The following is a 26,284-nucleotide window of genomic DNA, read 5'->3' on the forward strand; positions in this document are numbered from 1 at the left end:
TAAGTCAAGTTCTTCCTGGTTGAAATAAAATATAGACATATAAAGTTGCGACGCTGTTATTCCCGGTGTGACTCCTCCTCTTTGCTTATGTCTTAGGAAGTCAAGGCTCTATAAAGTCTAGGTAGGTAGTATCGTTCGCCATTTTTGTTCTTTCGTTGCCGAGGTACCAGACGAGGGATCTGTTTGCCACACCGTTAAACATCGTGTCGTAGCCCTATGATAATAAATCAAACGCACTGTAATTCAGCAAATAATTGAGCGGCAAATAACATCCTCGTGTGCTTTCTTCGAACGCCAACGAAAGAGCCAAAATGGCGGGCGATTATATATTAAGTATTTATCCAGCCTTAGGAAATGCTTTACATCTTCATCAGCGAATCACAAGCACACGTTTAAATGTAGCCGATGTGCAACGTGATTGGCTGCCGGAAATTAGAGCAATGGGACTATAATCTCTAGCAATATACTAACATTTTTTTCTTGAGAAATTATTCAGGCCAGTTCAGAAGTGGATTATGAAACATTGCAAAATATCGCACATAATTATTATTTGGAATATACAGCCAAACATAAACAATTCCCATATTAAATACTAGCTAACACTTTTTTTAAAACATTAAGCGACTGGTAAATAGTGAACTTCAGTAATATGAAGCGTTATATTTCCTACATCTCCCACCTTACAATTTCCCTACAAATAATAAAATTGCAACACTACTAAATTTCGACAAACAAAATAAATTGAAACAAAATAAACACTGCCGAACAAAACAAACGCAACACTTGAATAAATGTGAAATATCAAACCATAATACAAATTATAATATTACTGTGTACTTCTATGGATCTGTTTGTGGTAGACATATGCTAATTTATGTTTTGGGAAGGTAAGTATACCCAGTGGCGGCTCGTGATAAAATATGTGTTTACAATTTTGTGTTCCAAAATCGGGGAGAATTTGAAATCGTACATTTTTAGCCTAATATGAAATGTCATGATTCCAATGTTTCACTGTGGAAAAAACCGTATATAAATTCAAAACAACATATAATAATAATAATAATAATAATAATAATAATAATAATAATAATAATAATAATAATAATGAAACCTAGTCTTTTTATTTCCAATTTTTCCTGGAAAGCCAGTTTACCCAGTTCTTTACTCTTCAAAATTACTTGAACAGAGTTCATTGTTTACGTCTGTTAAAAATTAATACATAAAACAATTTAAAAAAGCATGTGTTCAGTAATATACTGTATTTTGATTCACAACACACTGATACACTATAGCCTATACCAGTACTGTAATCCCATTCGCATAGATTGATTACTATAAATACATGCCAGTAAATATTATTCTTAAATAATATACACCACCATACAGATATTTAAATTCATACCACCATCACATTCAGCCAGCACTTCTTTGAAAGCCAAACTATGCTATATGCCGACACTGAAGTATAGTAATTCACAAGCTACACTCTCGTAGCAGCACTGTACACACATCCACATAAAGTAAACGTTTCGACAGTGAGATGCTGACACCTGCAGGCTAAAATACAGACTTATTAAATTTTCTCCTCGAGATATAGCACGTAAACGATAGGCATCGATGCACCTGACATCTGTAGGATAGATTCACTGTTCACTTAATGCTTTGTGCTCTTGATGAGTCATAAGCGGCCAGCGAAATACAATTTTCTCCCGCGCATGCGTGAAATTTCTGTAACCTTGAAAAGAGCACGGCTTGTAAGTGAACGGGTGTTGCCAAGTTTACATAAGAAGTTTATGCAAGATGCGGGAAGTTTAAAATACTCGATCCTGATATTATACATCCCCACCACACCAATACTGTATTAAATAATAAGACTAGTCGTGCATTAATGGAAACAAGGTGTTCACGTGCTCTTATTGACGCACCGTCACTGAGTATACCCATTGGGTAATTTGTGACATCCTGTTTGCCACTTCTTGTCCCTCACCCTATATTTATTGCTGTTCCATTAAAATTTGCAATCCTAGACACAAGCAGCTAAAACGAAGTTACAACACTATTGTTTCCTTTTTTTTGTGTATAATGGAATTCTGTGACATTGAACTCAGTTTTAAACAACATTTAAGAGAACTGAAAACCCGGGTTCAAATCCCGGCGCCGGAGAGAATTTTTCTCCGTTCCATTACTCTTACATCGTATGATGACGCAGAATATTGCATGGAAATATCATATGTACTTCGGTAGGCCTACATTAAAATAATATATATGATATGCGTAAATCACTTCGTGATTTAAGACGGCGCTTATTCCGTCGGATCCCGGCTAACTAGTCACTCATAACGAGTGCACCTCAGCACATGTGTGGACTTCGGTCCTACGTTCATAGACATCTATGATGTAGTGCAGAGGGCGGCCACTAGAGGGAACCCAAGAGTTGGAGCTTAATCTGAGATGATTCTGTCCGACGCTGGGGTGATATCCGGTGTGGCTTAGTGGATAAAGCATCAGCACGTAGAGCTGAAAACCCGGGTTCAAATCCTGGTGCCGGAGAGAATTTTTCTCCATTCCATTACTCTTACATCGTATGATGACGCAGAATATCTGCATGGAAATATCATATGTACTTCGGTACATTAAAATAATATATATGATATGCGTAAATCACTTCGTGATTTAAGACGGCGCTTATTCCGTTGGATCCCAGCCAACTAGTCACTCATAACGAGTGCACCTCAGCACATGTGTGGACTTCGGTCCTACGTTCATAGACATCTATGATGTAGTGCAGAGGGCGGCCACTAGAGGGAACCCAAGAGTTGGAGCTTAATCTGAGACGATTCTGTCCGACGCTGGGGTGATATCCGGTGTGGCTTAGTGGATAAAGCATCAGCACGTAGAGCTGAAAACCCGGGTTCAAATCCCGGCGCCGGAGAGAATTTTTCTCCGTTCCATTACTCTTACATCGTAACATTTAAGAGAGTTAAGATGCTGTTAAGCGCTGAGAACGCTGCTAAAGCAGTCGAGTTGATAGAGGATGAACGCAGCTTACTTTATGTGGTTCAGGTGTGCATACATGGCCCCGTAGCTCTTGAAGAGTATCTGGAGCATGGTGACAGACATTCCTTCATAAAATGTCCCACAGATGATCAATAGGGTTAAGATCTCAACTGCGTGATGACCATTCCATGAGTTGGATCCATACTTCATTGAGGTACTGGAGGACATATTGCGCCACACGAGAACCTGTATTGTCCTGCAAGAGCATGAAATTGTCACCAATAAATTATGAAAAAGGAAGAACATGTTGCCAGAGGATCTCTTCACTGTAGCGATGGGCAATAAGAGATCCACCCTCCATAAAGACAAGTTCCGTTTGCGCAGTCAAACTGATGCTGTCCACACCGTCACTGAACCGCCATGAAATGCTGTCCTTTATGAAAAGTTACACGGAGAATACCTTTCTCTCAATGGCGGCTCCTTCATATTTCTTAAGAGGAGGAAAGAAATTAACAGCACTAAATGACACCTTCTTGAATGACACATGCTAAAACTTAACCTACATGCATACATGTAAGACCAGGTAGTGTTGGGGTTGGCCTTCCCTTCTGTATAGCAATAATCTGTTCTTGTAAACTGAGTTTCTTAAATTGTCCAAAATATATTATGATTTCACTTCCATTCAATGTTGAATAATTGCACAAATTAACAATTACAAGGAAATTCACAACCTCGTAGCATTTTTCGAGCACACTACAGCATCACACATGTTGGAAGAGACTAGCTACTAACTTGTAACCGGAACCATTTTACGGAAATGGAAATGGAAATGGGAATGGGAAATATTCTGAGGAAAGCGAGAACACTGCACCCACCCACGTGGTCTGTGTTGCTACATGTACATTTTACAAGTTCAGTATCACATACTTTTGAAGAATGTCAGTTCTTGTAAAGTCATACTATCATTATTGTTCAAAGCTGCAGGTGAGCGATTAATTTTTTATGTTAAAAATGATGTAGTTTGGAGTACCTACTTTCACTTTCAAATATATTTGTACAAAACTGACAACTTGGCTGTTGCCCTGTCTAGTAAACAATGAATAGAAGTGAATTTCAGGGGCCAACTACGTAAAACTACTTCCCCTTTGTTTTACATAAACCCGACTTTAACTTTCAAATATCCACGAAAGTTTCAAACCATGAATAGCAGCCTATATAAAATGCATTGAATAATATTTTTGATTTATAATTAAAAAAAAAGTTTACATGGTGTCTTTCATAGCGTTGCGTTAAAACTGTTTTTGTTGTGTCTCCTCCTAGATGTGTTATAGTCCAGTTGAATGCAACATCGTTAGGTGGCAGCGGTAGCGAGCTTGCTGCACGATCAGTCGGTTTCTATTTCCCGCCCATTACTGATTCAGAGGAGGATCTCTTCCCTCTCTGTTCATTTACTTGCTTTAAAACTCTGCTTCTTTCTCTGGCCGCTAGTGCGCTGTTGTCTGTGTGTGTTAACTGCAGTAGAGGAGGAATGGAGTGCCTTTCCTCTACACAGACAATCTCGCATCTTTCTCACAGTTTTCTACAGCACATGAGCGCACATCGTTTAAAACTCAACCAAGTTTTTCTTATAGCTGTGAACTTAAAAATTATCGAATCTTCCTCGAATTTCAAGGCACATATTTCATTTGGTATTTACTTTCAAAATAAGAAAATGTGAGGAGGACGTTCCTCCCTTCCCTCCCCCGAGGAACCGCCACTGCTTTCTCCAGTTCTCCTCTACACTCTTTTTCTTCCATCTGCTGCTGCTGCTGCTGCTGCACTTTTTGTTTTAAAATCTACTTCAACTGTGATAATATAGCTGATTTTGTTCTATTGCTGAGAATCTTGCAATAAGCACAATATGAGTTCAAGTACCTGGATTAATGCATGTACAATCTTAGAAAAAAATTTTGTCGCACAGATACTTTAAGTTACGGTCACACGTCGCTACTTTTGCAGCGCAACTTTTGTACTGCAGCTGCAAAAGTTGCATGTCGTGTTCACACGTAAGGCAAAAGTAGCGCGCTGCATGCTACTTTTCGTGCTGCGCAACCCGAGTGCAGCAAAAGTTGCAACTGGAGGTTGGAGTCTGTTCACACACAAGGCGCTACTTTTGCAGCGCAACTTTTGTACTGGAGCTGCAAAAGTTGCGTGTCGTGTTCACACGTAAGCCAAAAGTAGCGCACTGCGCGCTACTTTTCGTGTTGCGCAACCCGAGTGCAGCAAAAGTTGCAACTGGAGGTTGCGAGTCTGTTCACACACAAGGCGCTACTTTTGCAGCCGCAGTCATGCTGCAGGTTTCCATCTCCGTGTTGACTTCTCAATATACATTCTGTGGTTATGTTCGCATTATTAATAAACCCATGCGAAAGCTTACTTATCTATTATTTGCTTTTCTGTCCTAACTAGTATTCAGAAATTGACATTATTTTTACTATAAAGCTTTTAAAAACGCCTATATACTTAAATGATAACCAACAGCATATTCACGTAATCAATGTTGGCAACCCTCCTGTTTGATACTACGCTACAGAAAATTAAAAAAGTGAATTATATCGTCAGCAAATATGCTCAGACTGTGTTGTGCATTTAATAACTGTTACAAATAATTTATTTTCATCACATCTAACATTAAAATACATCCAAACAATGAAAGTATCACTGGCACATTTGGGTGGCAACACTGGTCGCAACCGCAGCAAAAGTTTCAACAAAACCGATATCAAAAATGCTGCGGCTGCAACCCTGAGAACCCTGTTCACACGTTGCTACTTTTAAGTTGCGCGCAGCATGGAAAAGTAGCGAGCAGCAGGTTCGGCAGCCGCTACTTTTCGGGTTGCACTGTTGTTCACACGTCGCAGTATGAGAGTTGCGCAGTTTTTTGTACTGCATCGCTGCAAAAGTAGCGACGTGTGATCGTACTTAACTAGTATTCAGAAATTGGCATTATTTTTACTATAAAGCTTTTAAAAACGCCTATATACTTAAATGATAACCAACAGCATATTCACATAATCAATGTTGGCAACCCTCCTGTTTGAAACTACGCTGTGGAAAATTAAAAAAATGAATTATATCGTCAGCAAATATTCTGAGATTGTGTTGTACATTTAGTAACTGTTACAAATTATTTATTTTCATCACATCTCACATTAAAATATATCTAAACGATAAAAGTGTCATTGGCACATTTGGGTGGTAACACTGGTCGCAACCGCAGCAAAAGTTTCAACAAAACCGATATCAAAAATGCTGCGGCTGCAACCCTGAGAACCCTGTTCACACGTCGCTACTTTTAAGCTGCGCGCAGCATGGAAAAGTAGTGGGCAGCAGGTTCGGCAGCCGCTACTTTTCGGGTTGCACCGTTGTTCACATGTCGCAGTACGAGAGTTGCGCAGTTTTTTGTACTGCATCGCTGCAAAAGTAGCGACGTGTGACCGTACCTTTATAAGTCCCAGAAAGGAGACAGTGCACATGATCAGACATACAACGAAACAAAACTAATTTTATTACCTCAAGTAGTCCTTCTCTTGTAAACCAGGTCACTTGTCCTCTGATCATGTGCACTGCCTCCTTTCTGGGACTTAAAAAGTATATGTGCAACTAAACTTTTTTCTAAGACTGTACTTCTCCATACCGAGTTCTAGGACAGTGGGTGTGCTTTAGATTGGTAACCTTTTAGCAATTTAATCAACTTAAATATCATTGAAATTCGTTTTCAGGAGCAAAAGGGAAGATCTGCATCAGAGCCACCTCCTGTTCATGGCAACAAACTGTGGCCAATGTTGTCGTCATTTGTTTCCTATAAAGACTATTTGAATGTCCTCACACCTCTCTTACAACTAGAATTGTGGACAAGAATCACCAATGACAGCGATAATAATCCAGATGAGAGGTCAGTTATGATTGCTTTTATTTTATAATTTTGTGGCAAATTTTGGGAACAAAAGATATTTTATTCATACGCCTATGTTGTTGAGTGTTTCTTCAGTGAACATAGAGTACATAAGTAGAAAGAAAACACGGTAAATATTCAGTCAGTAAGATTTTGAGAGTTTTACAGATGCTGGTGTGAACTATTTACTTACTTACTGGCTTTTAAGGAACCCGGAGGTTCATTGCCGCCCTCACATAAGCCCGCCATTGGTCCCTATCCTGAGCAAGATTAATCCAGTCTCTATCATCATATCTCACCTCCCTCAAATCCATTTTAATATCATCTTCCCATCTACGTCTCGGCCTCTCTAAAGGTCTTTTTCCCTCCAGCCTCCCAACTAACACTCTATATGCATTTCTGGATTCGCCCATATGTGCTACATGCCCTGCCCATCTCAAACGTCTGGATTTAATGTTCCTAATTATGTCAGGTGAAGAATACAATGCATGCAGTTCTGTGTTGTGTAACTTTCTCCATTCTCCTGTAACTTCCTCCCTCTTAGCCCCAAATATTTTCTGAAGCACCTTATTCTCAAACACCCTTAACCTATGTTCCTCTCTCAAAGTGAGAGTCCAAGTTTCACAACCATACAGAACAACCGGTAATATAACTTTTATAAATTCTAACTTTCAGATTTTTTGACAGCAGACTGGATGATAAAAGTTTCTCAACCGAATAATAACAGGCATTTCCCATATTTATTCTGTGTTTAATTTCTTCCTGAGTATCATTTATATTTGTTACTGTTGCTCCCAGATATTTGAATTTCTCCACCTCTTCAAAAGATAAATTTCCAATTTTTATATTTCCATTTCGTACAATATTCTCGTCACGAGACATAATCATATACTTTGTCTTTTCGGGATTTACTTCCAAACCTATCTCTTTACTTGCTTCCAGTAAAATTCCCGTGTTTTCCCTAATCGTTTGTGGATTTTCTCCTAACATATTCACGTCATCCGCATAGACAAGCAGCTGATGTAACCCGTTCAATTCCAAACCCTCTCTGTTATCTTGGACTTTCCTAATGGCATACTCTAGAGCAAAGTTAAGAAGTAAAGGTGATAGTGCATCTCCTTGCTTCAGCCCACAGCGAATTGGAAACGCATCTGACAGAAACTGACCTATACGAACTCTGCTGTATGTTTCACTGAGACACATTTTAATTAATCGAACTAGTTTCTTGGGAATACCAAATTCAATAAGAATATCATATAAAACTTCTCTCTTAACCGAGTCATATGCCTTTTTGAAATCTATGAATAACTGATGCACTGTACCCTTATACTCCCATTTTTTCTCCATTATCTGTCGAATACAAAATATCTGGTCAATAGTTGATCTATTACGCCTAAAACCACACTGATGATCCCCGATAATTTCATCTACATATGGAGTTAACCTTCCCAAAAGAATATTGGACAAAATTTTGTATGACGTCAACAAAAGTGATATTCCTCGAAAGTTACTACAGTTAGTCTTGTCCCCCTTCTTAATGATAGGTATGATAATGGACTCCTTCCATTGTTCTGGTACAATTTCCTTTTCCCAAATAGCAAGTACAAGCTTATAAATTTCGTTAGATAATGCGCTTCCACCCTCTTGTATTAATTCTGCTGGAATTTGATCGATACCTGGAGACTTATAATTTTTCAGATTTTCTATCGCAATTTCGACTTCAGAAAGTGTGGGTTCCGGTATATATGGCTCAACAGTTTGTATTTCAATTTCGTCCCGATCATTTCTATTTGGCGTATGTATATTTAGTAGTTGTCCAAAATAGTTTTTCCATCTGTTCAGGATTGAATGAGCATCTGCAAGCAAGTCACCATTCTCATCCTTGATCACGTTTACCCTTGCCTGATATCCATTCTTGAATTCCTTTATGCCCTTATATAAATCTGTAATGTTTTTATTTTTACTATTTGTTTCTACCTCATTCAGTTTTTCCTTCAAATAATCTCTCTTTTTATTCCTAAGCGTACAATTTGCTTCCCGTCTTTTATTGAAATAATTATCTCTATTCGCCTCAACTGGATCCTGTAAGAATTTCAATTATGCCTGTTTCCCTCTTTCTACTACCATGCAACAATCTTCATCAAACCATGGTTTCTGGTGTGAACTATAGGTGAAATTTTAATTTTTTATGAAGTTATAGCGAGAAATAGACTTTTGGTTATTATACAGTGTATCAGAATTTTTTTGTTGTACTCTATGCAAGGAATAAGCTATTAAAATCTACACAATTGACCCTGTATAAGAAAATTGCTGGAGTCAAGTGATACAAATGTTTGGAGTAGCCAGACATAACGAGCGTGACCCCTTTGCCATACCTATTTGCCCTCATGATGGAATCTGTATGTAGTTCCGAAATGCTGGAAATGTTCCAGACTTGTTGGAATACCCAGAAATCTACTTCTGTTCACATTCACCGTGAAAGCCTAAAAACGTATTTAAGCTATATACTTTATATTGTAAATTATTATTATTATTATTATTATTATTATTATTCTTCAAATTAAAAACTTGTATTATCCATATCACTTACACTACATAATGTTGTTGTTGTTTTCTAATGCCAGGCGTCTGACAATAAAGTCATTTGACGTCTTACACTCCATTATTTTTCAAAGATATTATCATGGCCAGCCACTGAAGCACAGATTTGGAGGTGTTCCGAATCCATTCTTGGTTAGAGTTGCACAATGGGCAGTTACGGGACTGATATATTCCAATTCTATGCAGGTGTTTGGCCAAACAATCATGGCCTGTTGCCAATCTAAATGCAGCTACAGACGATTTTCGTGGTAAATCGGGAATTAACTGTGGATTTTGATGCAGAGAGTTCCATTTTTTCCCTTGGGATTGAGTTATCAAATTTTGTTTGTTGAAGTCTAAGTATGTAGATTTAATAAATCTTTTCACAGAGTAATATGTAGATTTAGTAACAGGTCTGTAAGTAGCAGTGCTGCCCTTCTTTGCTAAAGCATCCGCATTCTCGTTTCCCAGGATTCCACAATGGGATGGTATCCATTGGAATATAATTCTTTTATTGAATGATATTAATTGAGAGAGCATTTTAGTTATTTCTGCTGTTTGAGATGAAGGTGTATGTTTAGAGACAATTGATAGAATAGCTGGTTTGGAGTCTGACAATATAACTGCATTCTTAAATTTATTGATGTGGCATAGAAGATTCCTGAGACTTTCGCTTATTGCAATGATTTCACCATCAAGACTTGTTGTTCCAAATCCAAGAGATCTATAAAGTGAGAAGAGACAGCACGTAACACCTGCACCGGCACCTTGTTCTCTGGAGATCATACACAAATAATGTTCAAAAGCACTTCTTATAAGTTTTGGAGTTGTGTTAGTAAATATAGATAACCCATGATAGATTAATCACAAAATATATCTGAAAGAATCATCATTGAGAAGTGTAGCTTCTTGATTGTTACTGTATTACTGTTTTTATTCCAGGAAAGTTCCTGTGATTGTTGGAATAGATCATGTCAATTGTGATCCTGCTTCATCACCCAACAAGAAACAGCTCATGTATATAGGCTGTCATGGTAAGATAACTTTTCATCCAAAAACTTTGAAATATGGAAGTGAAATTTGGATTGTAAATAAAAAGAATGTTGACAGTTGGCAGCATCATATATACAGTAGCATGCAAATTAATCCGAACAGTCCACACTTGTGGAGTAACGGTTAGCACGTGTGGCCACGAAACCAGGTGGCCCGGGTTCGATTCCCGGTCGGGGCAAGTTACCTGGTTGAGGTTTTTTCCGGGGTTTTCCCTCAACCCGTTACGAGCAAATGATGGCTAACTATCGGTGCTGGACCCCAGACTCATTTCACCGGCATCATCACCTTCATCTCATTCAGACGCTAAATAACCTAAGCTGTTGATAAAGCGTCGTAAAATAACCCACAAAAATAAAAAAATAATCCGAACAACGTAATTACTTATGCAAAAACACTCAAACGGGATAAAAAATAGGATCTAAGACATACCTCAGTAATCTATGTGGCCTCCCTTGTTCCTAATAACAGCTCTGAGACGATTTGGCATGAATTCCACTAATTTCCCACAAATATTCTTCATTTCTTCATCGCGAAACCATACACTAATGAGGGCAGAAATCATCTTCTCCTTTGTAGAATAATCCATTTTTTGCATTCTTCTTTTGCAAATTGACCACAAGTTCTCAATGGGGTTGATGTCGGGTGAGTTGCCTGGCCAGGGGAGTACCTGAATATTCTTCTTGTTGAAGAATTCTGTAGTTTTTCGAGACGTATGGCATGGTGCCAGGTCTTGTTGGAACACACCTCTGCCATCCGGAAATGATTTTTGCAGCTGGGGTACGATTCTGGTTTCCAATAAGTGAATATATTTGTCAGAATTCATCATTGCCTTGATAGGTATTAATGCTCCAGGCCCTTCATATGTAAAACAACCCCAAAACATTACTTTAGGGGGGTATTTTACTTTAGGGGGGTATTTGGGTGCTTGTTGGAGATGAGCTGCTGTTACTTTTTCGGATCCTTTCCGTATGTAAGAAACACGGTGGCTGTGGACCTCGAAATGAGACTCATTGGAAAAAAGTACATTCTTCCAGTCATTTGCTGTCCAGTGTTGATGTAATTTTGCCCACATTAAGCATTTTTTGCACATAACAGGGGTTATTAGCAGTTGCTTCTTAATAGGCTTACGAGCCCTTCGTCCAGCTTCCAAAAGCCTACGCCGCACTGTTGTGACGTGAATATTCGCCCCAGTGGTAGCCATTAACTCGCGTGTTAAGTCTACAGCAGTTAGTCTAGGATTTAATTTACTTTTCCTGACAAACGATCATCTGCAGGTGAAGTCTTCCTTTTCCGGCCACAGTTTCCTTTTTTCTGGGGTGTGATGGATCCAGTCTCCCTGTATAGTTTTATGATCGAATTAACAGTAGCCAAACCGATGTGACATTCTGCAGCAATTTGCCTCTGTGTCATAGAAGAATGCTCTGCTAATGTTATAATTTTAGACCGTTTTCGTGGAGTTGTATCCATTTGTGAAGACGACAGAATGTACACAGGATTGCAGTATTAAGTCTTCAACACAACTGAAATGCTTATAAGTACAAGATGACAGGCAAAATGTCACATATTGTAAAAAAATAATGACAGACCTTCAACAATGGAATCACACGTACTACAGATGTCAATTAAAGCGGTATGAGCAGCTGTGAGGCCAACAATGACAGAAAATGTAAAAATATGTTGTGTTCGGATTAATTTGCACGCTACTGTATATAGTTTCTAAAATATTTTTTGAATTCATTGTTTTCACCATCAAAGATATATTGATCTACGAGCAGAATTAAAACTTCAATACATTGTAGAATGTCAGCTCCAGCATATTGGCAGGATTACTCGAAATTTCCTTTCAGTAAAGATGTAATAGAAGATAAGACCGTAAAGGACCAAAAGTGGACGGATGGAACAGGAACATTTAAGTTTTATGTGACAGAATTAAATAGTCGTAAACCCTTTTCTGTAAAGAGCTGTGCATAAATTCTAAAACTCAGAGAAAACAAATGATTGAAAATAGGCAATAGAATCAATTTCGTCATTCACTTTTCTAGGGTGTACAGGTAGTCAAAGTGGTGGAACATTTGATGATGTTATTAATAGAATAAAGAAAACAAATTTCATATTTGTCCAACTTTATCCTATTTGGAAGAATTAAAAATTTTCAGAAGCAATGTAAAATTTGTACTCCTGTATGAGTCTGAAACTTGGTTAACTAGTAACATTCTTAATACAAAATTACAAACATTTATAAACAGATGTCTGAGAAGAATTTTAAATATTTACTGGCCAGTCATAATAAGCAATGAAAGTTTATGGAAACTAGCCAATGAAAGAGCCATTGAAATTCAAATTAAAAGGCGTAAATGGAAGTGGAGGCGGCCGGGTAGCTTAGTTGGTAGAGCAGCTGGCTACAGACTGGAAGGTCCAGGGTTCGATCCTAGGTGGTGATAGGATTTTTTCTCGTTGCCAAACTTCCAGAACGGCCCCGAGGTTCACTCAGCCTCCTATAAAATTGAGTACCGGGTCTTTCCCGGGGTAAAAGGCGGTCAGAGCGTGGTGCCAACCACACCACCTCATTCTAGTGCCGAGGTCATGGAAAGCATGGAGCTCTACCTCCATGCCCCTCAAGTGCCTTCATGGCATGTTACGGGGATACCTTTACCTTTACCTTTACCTTTACCTTTACCTTTACCTTTAAATGGAAGTGGATTGGCCATTCTTTAAGAAAACTGACTGATGCAATTGAATGACAGCCTTTGGAGTGGAATCCCTAGGGTGTTCGGCCGGCGGGATGCCCAAGAGGGTCGTGGAGATCTTTAAACAAAGAGGTGGACAGTATGGGAAAAACATGCAATGAGACTAAAGCTACGGCAGCCAATCAGGTCAGATTGAGAGCTCTCATTGATGCCCTGTGCTCTCTACTACTATTAAACCATTTTCTGTAAATTATGATATTACTATACCTGATGAACAGATATAGGAAACTTGGGCACTGAAAGATAAGATTGGCAGCGTGCATACTAGAGAGGATGTGTCTATTTGGAGGGTTTTTAGGCCTGGTTCACAGAACTCCGAAATATAACAATAGTTAGCTGAGTCACATGGATTGAAACGTGCATCAAGTGAACTGCACGCTGTTATATGAGGTCTTAACAGTCAGTTAGGTCACTTACACGACAACGCACAGTTCATTTGTGAACTAGGCCTAGAAACCTTCCCAACGGACATCACATCAACTGTAGTAAAGACAATGTCATTCATAATTTTTAGTGCAATGTCTACTGATGAAAATACTGATGGCTGATGACTGACAGGGATAAAAGTGGTCAATTGTTGTATCGCATATTTCATGTAGGAAACTCATGGAGTTGATCTCTTGTGACTGCAGTATGCTGCATAATCTGTTGTTGATTTCTGGATTAGTGAAAGAAATCACTTGAATTACTTTAGAATATTGAGTAACTTTTGACGAAATTATGATCTTATATTGAAAGTAATTGAATATTAATTTTTGCTAGCTACAAGGGCTACTCATAAAGTAACTTCTATTTATTTTTAACAAACCTGTGAATGACGTTACAGAATTGGGTTGCAATACATTTGAAAGTATACACTCTAGTTTATTTTTCCACATAGTTTCCAGTCACATTGAGACACTTGTCGTAGCTTTGAAATTCCACAATCGTAGAATTCAGCTGCATATGACTGATGCCAACCTACGACACTGATTTTCAACTCTTCGTCATCGTCAAAGTGCTTCGAGCCAAACCACATCTTCATGTGCATGAAGAGATGGTAATCACTAGGGGCCAAATCTGGGCTATAGGGAGGATGATCCAATACTTTCCAGTTGAACTCTTGCAGTTTGGTTGCAGTACGGCGCGATGTATGCAGCCGGGCATTATCATGCAGGAAAATCACCCCAGAGCTCAACATGCCACGACGTTTGTTTTGAATGGGCCTTTACAAGTTTGTTAGTGTTGCAGTAATGCTCAGCGTTAATTGTGGCATCCTCTCCAAGAACTCCACTAGCAAAATTCCTTTTCTGTCTCAGAAGACAGTTGCCATGAGTTTCCTCATGGAAAGTGTTTGACAACACTTTGTGGGTTTTTTTCGGGGAGTGAGTATGGCCCCACTGCATTGATTGAAGCTTTGTTTCTGCATTCACATACCGCATCCAAGTCTCATCTCCTGTCACAATCTGATCGAGGAAAGCATCACCTCTTTCGTAACTCTTAAGAAAGACAGTGCTGCTCCCATCCGCTGAGTCTTTTGTTCCTCAGAAAGGAGTTTAGGCACCCATCTGGCAGAAAGTTTCCAGTAGTCCAAATCTTCAGTAATCACTTTGTACAGAAGAGTACCACTAATCTGTGGAAAATCCTCACTAAGCTCCAACATGGTGAACCTGCAATTTGCTCTAACCCTTTCGTCAACCAAACAAATAAGATCTGCATTCACGATACTCGGTCGACCACTTCTCTCTTCATCATGGACATTGGTTCACCCATTTTTGAACATACTGCACCATTGTCTTACACCACCTTCACTCATTACGTCTGGCCCATAAACTTCACAAAGTTGGCAATGGATTTCACTATAGTCGCGACGCTGTTATTTCCGGCGTGACTCCGCCTTTTTGCTTACGTCGTAGGAAGTGAAGGCTCTATAAAGTCTAGGTAGGTAGTATCGTTCGCCATTTTTGTTCTTTCGTTCCCGAGCTACCATACGAGAAATCTATTTGCCACACTGTTAAACATTATCATGTCGTAGCTCCTATGATAATAAATCAAACGCACTGTAATTCAGCAAATAATTGAGCGGCAAATAACGTCTTCGTGTGCTTTCTGCGAACGCCAACGAAAGAACCAAAATGGCGGGCGATTATATTAAGTATTTATCGAGCCTTAAGAAATGAATAACGTCTTCATAAGCAAATCACAAGACACACACGTTTAAATGTAGCCGACCTGCAATGCGATTGGCTACCGGAAATTAGAGCGACAGGACTATAGTTTCACAGTTTTTGGCCACAAGAAATCTTATTACAGAACGTACCTCACATCTGATGGGACTTGCGATTGCATCACACATTTTGACAGCACGTGGCTGAGAGAGGAACAAAGACACAACTTGACTCTGTTGCTGCTCGACGCGTATTGCTTCAAGTACACTCCACCACAAGAGCGGCGCCACTGTCTCTGTTACGCACGCTATATGAAAACGGAAGTTACTTTATGAATAGCCTTCGTAATTTGGAATTGCCCTCTACATGTTTTTGAGGGAAGAAGAAAAGGTAAAATTGAGTGTTACATACAGTACAGACTTAGATGTTACAGCATGAAACACTGTTGTTTGAACCTTGTGACAGCAGAAGCTAATAAAATACAGTGGTCTTATCTGGTTGTCCTTCCATTTCAGCTGTTTTAACAGAATTTGAATCACAGAAACAGCAACATCCACGTATGGGAGATCTTGTCTATTTAGAATTGGAGTTAGAAGATCAGCCATCACTCCAGTCACAAGGACAATCTCAGTCAAAGCTTCGCAGAGTTGTACCCATCTTTGCTTATGTTGACTATGTCAGCAAAGAAGCTGTGACTGGTAGTACAATTGTGCACAAGGAGATCTGTGAGTAGTGCTTTGGTTGACGACACTTTCCCATTTGAAACTGAAAAGCATCAATTGTTCAATTAAAATACAGTAGAACCTCTATTATCCATGGTAATGAAGGGGATGGGGTGAACGATTGATCGAAAAAATCGGATAATCCGTATCATTAAAGATTTTGTAATTTCTTTCCATGGTCTTTTATTTAACACGCTTGGTGGTGGATCAGAAGTTCGCTGGTTGTCAACAACAGGCTTTTAAGGGACAAGGAAGCCCTTTGTAATGACTGTCTCAGGAAAGATGTGAATGAAGGAGGTTTCATGTTGTAGATTTACATACTTTTTTACACTTTATCCTTGTTTTTTTTTTTTTTTTTTTATTAATTCGCGCAGTTGTAATTCCAATCTCGTATTCTGATGCGAAATGAACCACAGTTTCTCTTTCTCAAACTATTCAATTATTTCAATTTTTTTTTTCGATACTTAGCACAACACGTTTTCTGTTAACACCTGTGGAAGTCATTTTATATACAAGTTACATTGTGTGTGTGTGTGTGTGTGTGTGTGTGTGTGTGTGTGTGTATGTATCTCATGCTCTGGATTTAACAATGAAGTCATCATCCTTCTTGCTTCCCAATATTTTGATGGAAGGTCCACAAATGTCCTAAGAGTGTCACAATTAGCCAGGTGCTCCATCTCCATGTCCTCTTCTCTGGTGCACAGTAAGCATTTAGGTGAATTCAGTACTCCAATACGATGGAGGTGTTTACTGAGGCAATCATGACCAGTAATCAATCTAAACATGGCCACGGCAGATTTTCGCGGTAGATCAGGAATTAGTTTTGGATCTTAGAATGATTCTTTCCATTTTGAATTTTGATGTTTTGCCTGTTCGCTGTAACTTATTCTTTTTGTGACTCGCTTTATTGATTCATATGGGAACTTAAAATTTGTTTTTAAGTTGATATAAGTTCCTTTCTTTGCTAACATATCTGCTTTCTCGTTACCGTTCAGTCCGCAGTGGGCCGGGATCCTTTGGAAGATCACTTTTTTATTTAGCATTTGAATTTGTTTTACCATGCAATGAATTTCTTTTACTTTTTCCATTTTAGGGGATGTAGTTGAGCTGATGGACTGGATAGAAGCTTTGGAGTCAGACAGGATGACTATGTTTTTGTACTGGTTTAGCCAAACAAATACATTTTGAAGTGATGTATAAATGGCTTCAACTTCGCCATCAAAATTTGTTGTGTACTTGCCAACATTTTTATAAAGAGAAAAGTATTGGCAAGTAGAAGTTATATTATAGAACTGTTAATTTGAACAGTAGACAATGCTATGTAACGATAAAGACTTGTAATAACACTCTCCAGCAAAAAACATATGTAGAACCTACTAATATGATGTACAAAACAGTACTTCATATAAGTTATTTACTTCTGAAGAAAAAAAGAGCAAGAAATAGACAGTCGGATAATCCGCCAATCGGTTAATAGGGTGACGGATAATCGGGGTTCTACTGTATATGGCAAATAAAATGCCATGATGCTTCAGAAATTGTTGTGATGGAGATACATATTTTCAGTTATTTATCCTTAATCCTGGTAATGTTGATTTTAACATGCCATCTGTTTCTCTATGTAACACCTGAGATCACAAATTATTAATCACTAACATAATGAAAACCGAATGTAACAGTTTCAGAATTTGTACTTAGTATTAGAATTTAATTCGAAACAGTTTAGTAAAATTGTAATACGAAATGTTATTTACTAAACGTTCTTTATGACTTTGAAGTAGGAAATGTTACTGAGTTTAAACAATATCTCACTAATGTGAGATGTACTGCCTGATAATAGATGTACATATCAGGCAAAACCTTAATCGGAGGTAGTGTTATTTTATTACTAATGATAATATTTATCATTTTGACTTAAGTCACAAATAACTTAAATATAATTATACTTGTGTACAATCATAGATTAAATGACGATTGCTACTTGTGTGATACACTTCAGTTATCAGTATTTCTCCTAGGCAGGAACCAGTCTCTATGACCACGAAGAAAAAAAAAAAACAATAATAATAAACATTCAATGTGACAAAATCACCATGACATCAGATTTCACCTGCTGTTTGCTAAGAGTAAAATGTGACAAAAATTCTGTCTATGTTACAATTAATATTGTGTATAGATGTAAGACAGTATTTACCGACTGTAGCATATACAGAGACTAAGCCACGCAGTTGGGACATTGGACATTAGTCACTGTTATGGGCTAAAGTTTCTCTTATTTTATGCATGTTTGACCACTGTCAATGTAATATCCAATGTTGTCTTAGGTGGAGGCCAAGCATCGTTCTCACATCAAGGAATCCTACCGTGTGTCCTTCTGGTGTAGGGCGAGAAAGCCCAGAATTTGAATTTGCTTCGAACCCCACTAGGAGTATAAAAGTCCTCGATTTTTTATTTATAAATTAATTTTTATTTTTAAATTAACCATCAACTAACATTAGACAATAAACTTTGGTACTTTAATGCATGGTACTGTTATCATTCATAAATATATCCATAAAGCTAAATGTTTAATACAAATGAATAATTATGTATATACACACATGCATTTGGACACTGCATGTGTGTACTAACCTGTTATGATATTTTATTAGTGTCATCAGTGTTATGTGTGTATTACATCAAATAGCAGACTGAAAATATCATGATGACCTTGAGTTTATGTTATTCTTTTATTAATTATTAAGTTATCTTGAGATAAGGTTGCAAGTGACCTCATTTAATCCCGTAAGTGCAGAAGATAGTTTTAGTGTTTACTAAGCGTTTTTTTTTTTTGTATAAATTACCTTTCTAGAACTGTTTTGTACTGATTGTGTAAAATACGTAAAAAAAAAAAAAGAAAACTGTAATAATTTTATCTGATGAAATATGCAAAATGAAGTTACTAGAGTTCTTTGTTTTTGTTCGAGATGTTGAATGATAAAAGACTCATTGCCATCATGATACATTCATCGCTTTACTAAACTGAGTGTCATAGCCAAATATATTTCATTTGCAATCATAAACAGGTTTATGCTCGACCATGCCGAAATGTAGTAATTATACACCTGGTAGCAGTCCTTTAATGCATGTCATTAAAGTACACCTACTCATTGAAGTACAGCTGTTCAGCCAATGACAAGTCAGCTTTATACTGTTATAAAACCTCAGCCAATGACAAGTCAGCTTTGTACCGTTATAAAACCGCAAGCATCGATTATTCTCGGATATGCAATCGAAAGAGAATTAGCGAAAAGTCACAGAGGCTGGAAATCCAATACTGTCGCAGAAGGTTATGTTCTGTTACTATAATAATTAGCGTTAATTGTAAATAATATTCAAATAAATTCAATTTGTCATCTCGTTTTTCAATGTCTAATTTAATTTCAATGTTATATCAAAGTTAATATTTAGTTTACTCTGTAGGTTCTTATAGGCTATCAAGGTCAATGTGGAATTTGTTCCTCGGAAAAAATCAATACTTTCGCGTCTGCGCACATCTCACAATTTACGAGGTATTACTCAAGGTCAGTTAGATACAAATAAAATGAATAATTTCAAGTTAGAAATATGGTCGAGCATAAAAAGTTGTATGAAACTCGCCTATAATGGTAATTAAGAAGCTGGTATGAAAATTATGAAACTCGCTTGCGCTCGTTTCATAAACATCCATACTCGCTTCTTAATTACTATCATTATAGGCTCGTTGCATAATGTACTAATAGGCTAGTGTGTGTCCCATCCATTCCCAGCAGATATAAGAGACTTACCTAGAACCACTGCTGTACTGTCATTCTAAGCATGCCAATCAGGAGTGTGTTCACAATAATGTTTTAATATGTTTTATGCTCGACCATGCCAAAATGTAGTAATTATACACCTGGTAGCAGCCCTTTAATGGACCTCATTAAAGTACACCTATTCATTAAAGTTCAGGTGTTCCATCAATCAGAAAACACCATTGTATCAATATGAAAGCGCAAGTATCAATTATTCTCGGATATGCAATCAAAAGACAACTAGTGAAACGTCACGGAGGCTGGAAATACAATACTGTCGCAGAAGGTTATGTTCTGTTACTATAATAATTAGCGTTAATTGTAAATAATATTCAAATCAATTCAATTTGTCATCTCGTTTCTCAATGTCTAAATCAATTTCAAGGTTATATCAAGATTAATGTTTATTTTACTCTCTAGATTATATCAAGGTCAGTGACATTTGTTTCTCGGAAAAAATCAATACTTTCGCGTCTGCCCACATCTCACAATTTACGAGATATTGCACAAGGTCAGTTCCGCTCCCCAGTCGGATAAGAATAACATGAATACTTATGAATAATTTCGTTATAAATATGGTCGAGCATAAAAAGTCGTATGAAATTTGCCTATAATGGTAATTAAGACGCTTGTATGAAAATTATGTAACTCGCGCTCGTTTCATAAACATACTCGCGTCTTAATTACTACCATTATAGGCTCGTTGCATAATGTACTATTCAAACTACATAAAGGCAGAATCTTTAAACACCCTTAGATTATATGCTATTATATATTATCCTCTCGTTTCCCACTATTTTCTCTGTTCACATTCTCTATACATCCCCTTCTTTTCACCACCCCTCCTTTTTCTCCCACTATCTTCCTTCCTGGAGTCGTCATTCTTCTTCACCTGCTGTCCTGCATCTTCAAGGTCTCCTTTACTGACATCATACAAGCCTCTGCTAACTCCTCCACTTTCCCGATTCCCCAGGGTTTCAATAATTACAAACCACCTTACTTACTTACTTACAAATGGCTTTTAAGGAACCCGAAGGTTCATTGCCGCCCTCACATAAGCCCGCCATCGGTCCCTATCCTGTGCAAGATTAATCCAGTCTCTATCATCATACCCCACCTCCCTCAAATCCATTTTAATATTATCCTCCCATCTACGTCTCGGCCTCCCTAAAGGTCTTTTTCCCTCCGGTCTCCCAACTAACACTCTATATGCATTTCTGGATTCGCCCATACGTGCTACATGCCCTGCCCATCTCAAACGTCTGGATTTAATGTTCCTAATTATGTCAGGTGAAGAATACAATGCGTGCAGTTCTGTGTTGCGTAACTTTCTCCATTCTCCTGTAACTTCATCCCGCTTAGCCCCAAATATTTTCCTTAGCACCTTATTCTCAAACACCCTGAACCTATGTTCTCTCTCAGAGTGAGAGTCCAAGTTTCACAACCATACAGAAGAACCGGTAATATAACTGTTTTATAAATTCTAACTTTCAAATTTTTAGACAGCAGACTGGATGATAAGAGCTTCTCAACCGAATAATAACAGGCATTTCCCATATTTATTCTGCATTTAATTTACTCCCGAGTGTCATTTATATTTGTTGCTGTTGCTCCAGGATATTTGAATTTTTCCACCTCTTCGAAGGATAAATCTCCAATTTTTTTATTTCCTTTTCGTACAATATTCTGGTCACGAGACATAATCATATACTTTGTCTTTTCGGGATTTACTTCCAAACCGATCGCTCTACTTGCTTCAAGTAAAATTTCCGTGTTTTCCCTAATCGTTTGTGTATTTTCTCCTAACATATTCACGTCATCCGCATAGACAAGAAGCTGATGTAACCCGTTCAATTCCAAACCCTGCCTGTTATCCTGAACTTTCCTAATGGCAAACCACCACAGAAAAAATTATTATTTAATGTCAGGTGGATTTATGTATTTGTGAGATACATGTGTGATTGGTTGCTTTTGAAATGTCTTGGCTATGGTTCCTCGTTCAGTTACAGGTCTCATATGCAAACTAGTCTGGCAGTTTCGATTTCATTTTGTTGAAGGAAATGAAATAACTATGACTGTTAATTGTTTGTTATATTTTCTCAATATATTTTTAGTTCTGTTAAATATGAGCACTGTTCATTTCAAAATACTATTTACAAATTTCTGTTATTCTGAAAACAGTTGCAGTGTGTTTCATGTAATGACTTGAGTTGCTTTTTAATTTATATGCCGTATTTCATTTAAGGGGAGAGGATGGTATTTTTTAAAACTTTTTACCTATTTGGTGTAAAATATTAATTTTTTGTATGTAGAGAGCTCATAGCTGTAGCAACTCAACCAACTATAAATATTTTGAAAAAAAAAAAAAAATTATTTGGGGGCCCAGATTTGAAAAAAAAAATACCCAATGCAGGATTGTACTAAAACCGATATATCTAAACCGTTTTTAAAGATAGATTCAAACAGTTTTGTGCAATATATTTGCAAAAGCATGTTCTACAAACTGTCTGTAACAGAATTTTTATATTCGTCCCTAGGTTTGTAAAATAAACAATTAAAATTTAATAACAATTTTCTGATTTCATTTCTTGCAAACTAACGGACTTATTTTAAAAGTGAAATCAATTAAGAAAATTGTGTTACAGAGAAAAGTTTCCTAATTGTCTAAAGAATGTGTATTCTAAATTTCATGCATATATCTTTAATAGCTCAGAAATTATATCCATTTCTGTGTGGCAGTGTAGCAAAAAAATGAAGTTACTGGAAACTGATTTTTTTTTTAAATTTACTCATTTTTCACCGTAAAATACCATCCTCTCCCCTTAATAATAATTTTGGGTTTTCTGTGTTGCATTCAATAGCCTTGATCTAAAACCATGTATGTGATTTTTCCAAAATTTTCAGGAGAGACATTCTTATTGATTATTGTGCTTTTCAGTGGTTCAAATAGAATGTATATAGTATATTGCGATACAAGTGTTGTAAGTGCATTATAAGTTTATAATTGAGGAAAGGTTAGAGAAGATGCATCTCACCTTTTCTATTTCTGAGATTCTTTTATGCACTTAATACATGTATTGCATACTATTCTTTGGCCGATCTTAATAAAAAAAATAATTTATTATTAATCACTTTAATTTAAATAAATAGTTTGTTTTTGCACGATAACATTTTCATGTGTAATCACCGTTTGTTATTTGTTGATAGGTGTCATTCATTTGTTATTATTCGTATTTGTCAATAGGTGTTAGTCATTTGTTGTTATTTGGTTGCAATTGTGAAAATGTTGTAATAAAATAAATGGAACAACTGGATAATACCCACGGCAGATCAATATCGATAGTCGACGCTACTCGCTGGCCACTAGTCACCGGGCTGTACCGAGCCGTATCAAACAAAATATAATCGAAATAGTGGTAGTCAAATTCGCGACTATATTCTTAAATAATTCACTCCATTAGTCAAGTTCAAGGCTTTATGTAGTACAATGGCGGTTTTTTGAATGCATTAAAAGAAAATGAAGATGTAATAAGATCATAAACTAGGTTATCACAAGGATATTAACAGGAAAAAAGGTGTGTTTCACGGAATACCATTAAAATGATGGAAAGTAAATTTCCGGTTAATGTTCGCCAAAGCGTAAAGTACGTAATTATGACGGCGTTGCTGTTTTATTTCTGGCCTATAGAAAAATACCTAGCCTTTTACGAAAAAAAATTTTAGGGACCATGAAATTATTCACCGCTTTCATTATAGGCCTATTATTTTTTTATCAATATTACGAATCTAAAACTGTCATATTATATCATTTTAACAACTATATGGACGAATGAAATCAAGCTAACCTAACCTAACCAAAGCTAACCTAACCTAACCAAAACTAACCTAACCTAACCTAACCAAAGCTAAAGCTAAGCTAACCTAACCTAATCTAACCTTCGTAAATGCAAGATCTGTAGCCGGAGCAAGAAGGGATCTCAATCATTTAATCTGCAATGTACACGCAAAAATAAATTCAAGTAAGGATCACGCTCCCACTACATAAGAGGTCCGCGCATGCGCTACAGCAAAACTGTTTCTGTCCTGAGCCTCTCACCTAAGGCACTCGTCATAATTTACTCGCAATATTTACGCAAATACACATTGTCGCTAACAGTGGTGCTATCTCTCAATAATGTTCAGAACGAAGGAGGTAGACAGAGAGAGAAAAAAAAGAAATATAGCACAAAACTGTTTTGTCTCGAGACTCTCATCTAAGACACGTAATAAGTCACGTAATATACTTGCAATATATTTGCACAAATACACTTTGTAGCTAACACTGGTGCTATCTTTCAGTAATGTTCAGAACGAAGGAGGCAGAGAGAGAGAGAGAAAAAAATTTCTCCCGCCAACTACGCCACACACCAACGTCATGTTCTTATGTTAGTGACATTGTGTATTTACTTAAATTTGGTGGTAAACATAACGGCACGGTTCAAGGTGACCGTGGTAATTCTCCAGTATAGCGAAATAAATTATATAAAGTTTAGTTTTGTCTTCAAAGAAGTAGGTAGGTGTCATATCAATATAAGTAAATAGCATATAGAAAATGTTTGTAGGTGAGAGATTAATTATATATCAGTGTGAATAAATTGAATACCAGTATAGGTTAATGCTTGAATATGTATTTTACTCCATGGATGTTTTCGCATTCAGCCACGACTCCACGAGTGGCACTTAGAGCAAAACTGGAAGTCGTCAGAAATGGTTTTCATGCTTACGTCTTATCTACATTAATTCTTTTTTCTTACAAATCTCTACTCTAATAAATTAATTTAGAAAGAATACAGGTACAATAAGTCACCACCTCATTCTAGTGCCGAGGTCATGGAAAGCATGGGGCTCTACCTTCATGCCCCCCAAGTGCCTTCATGGCATGTTACGGGGATACCTTTACCTTTTACCTTTTTTACAGGTACAATAAGACTTCCTCATAGCGCATAGTGGTGTGTGACTGATAGTTCGTTATTTTTAAGTAAATAAATAAATTGATTTGATTTATTTATTTACTGGATATGTGTTGTAAGTTTAACTTACAAGGCCTACCAACAACATCGGTAAGGTTGTTAAAAAACATGATTGGCCAAAAAATAATAAACAGTTTTATGTCTCTCCTAAAAAGTTAGAAAAAATCACACGCATGGTATTAGATCTAGGGCATTGATATGATGAACTTCATAAACCTTAAGAAAATAATTTAGGAATATTAGAAGTGTCAAGTGCATAGTCCAAAACATTGTCATAGCTTTACTTATCCTGGTGGTCACATTGAGTTGTGATGAAAATGTAATGAGAAAGAAAAGGCTCACACTGAACATCTGTAACATCAAAATGGACTGAGACTAGAGCTTGTATGAAGAGTTTATAGAAAATAGTGTTATAAAATAGAGATGCATATCCATATCCACTGTTGTTCCATTTACCCCTGTACTGTATTAATTGAAAATTCCTTGTGTTTCAGTAAAACATTCAAATAGGCCAAAAACCAAAATCTCTTTCCTTCTATGGGCAAAGTACAGGCCTTATAATGTGAAGACAAGTCATGCAATGAGAGTTAAGGTATGTGTAGAGAGTAGTAGGGGATGAAAAAGAGAGACGGTGGAAGTGATTGGAAATATATTAATTCTAGTGTGTGCTGTAATTGGAAGCAATATACAGGGTGTTTAAAAAATACGGGGCATAATTTCAGGTATGTATTTCCCACATGTAGATAATCAAAATAGTTCATTACAACATGTGTCCGGAAATGCTTTATTTCCGAGTTATGGCCTTCACAACATTGAAATTCACCGGAACATTTTTCTTTCCGCAGGTCGTTGCCGTCAAAGGAGACATTAAGAGGGCACTCTGACAGTTCATTCCGAGGCGAAGGTTACATTCAGTGTTGTGTAGGTGTTAGACTGTGCGACATGTATTCAAATCAAGAGCTGGCAGAGATACACTTCATGTACTGTAAGGTGGACGGCAATGCTGCGCTGGCTTGTCGTTTGTACCAGGAGAGGTACCCACAGCGACAGTGTCCAGATCGGAAGACATTTGTACGTCTCCATTACCGTCTGTGCGAGTATGGAAAATTTAACTCTCCTGTTTGGGAAGGGGACGACCAAGATCTACAACTCCAGAAGTACAGGAGGAGATTCTGGAGGCTGTGAACATGACTCCTTCTATCAGCACATGAAGGGTAGCGTTGCAAGTCAATTTTCCTCATACAACTGTCTGGAGACTGTTGAAAGAGTATCAATTGTAG

The 26,284-nt window shown here is 37.3% G+C and overlaps 1 protein-coding gene across 1 annotated transcript in view; it reads left to right on the top strand.

Moving 5' to 3' along the window:
• Setx (Senataxin) overlaps positions 1-26,284 on the top strand; it is a 92,690-nt gene that overhangs the window by 16,966 nt on the left and 49,440 nt on the right. The window contains exons 6-9 of the mRNA XM_069831933.1: positions 6,759-6,931; positions 10,454-10,545; positions 15,974-16,183; positions 25,499-25,596. Coding sequence (XP_069688034.1) covers positions 6,759-6,931; positions 10,454-10,545; positions 15,974-16,183; positions 25,499-25,596 — 573 coding nt within the window. The remainder of the gene's footprint in view (positions 1-6,758; positions 6,932-10,453; positions 10,546-15,973; positions 16,184-25,498; positions 25,597-26,284) is intronic.

The sequence above is a fragment of the Periplaneta americana genome, chromosome 7 (genome assembly GCF_040183065.1).
Source record: "Periplaneta americana isolate PAMFEO1 chromosome 7, P.americana_PAMFEO1_priV1, whole genome shotgun sequence".
Taxonomy (NCBI): Eukaryota; Metazoa; Arthropoda; class Insecta; order Blattodea; family Blattidae; genus Periplaneta; species Periplaneta americana.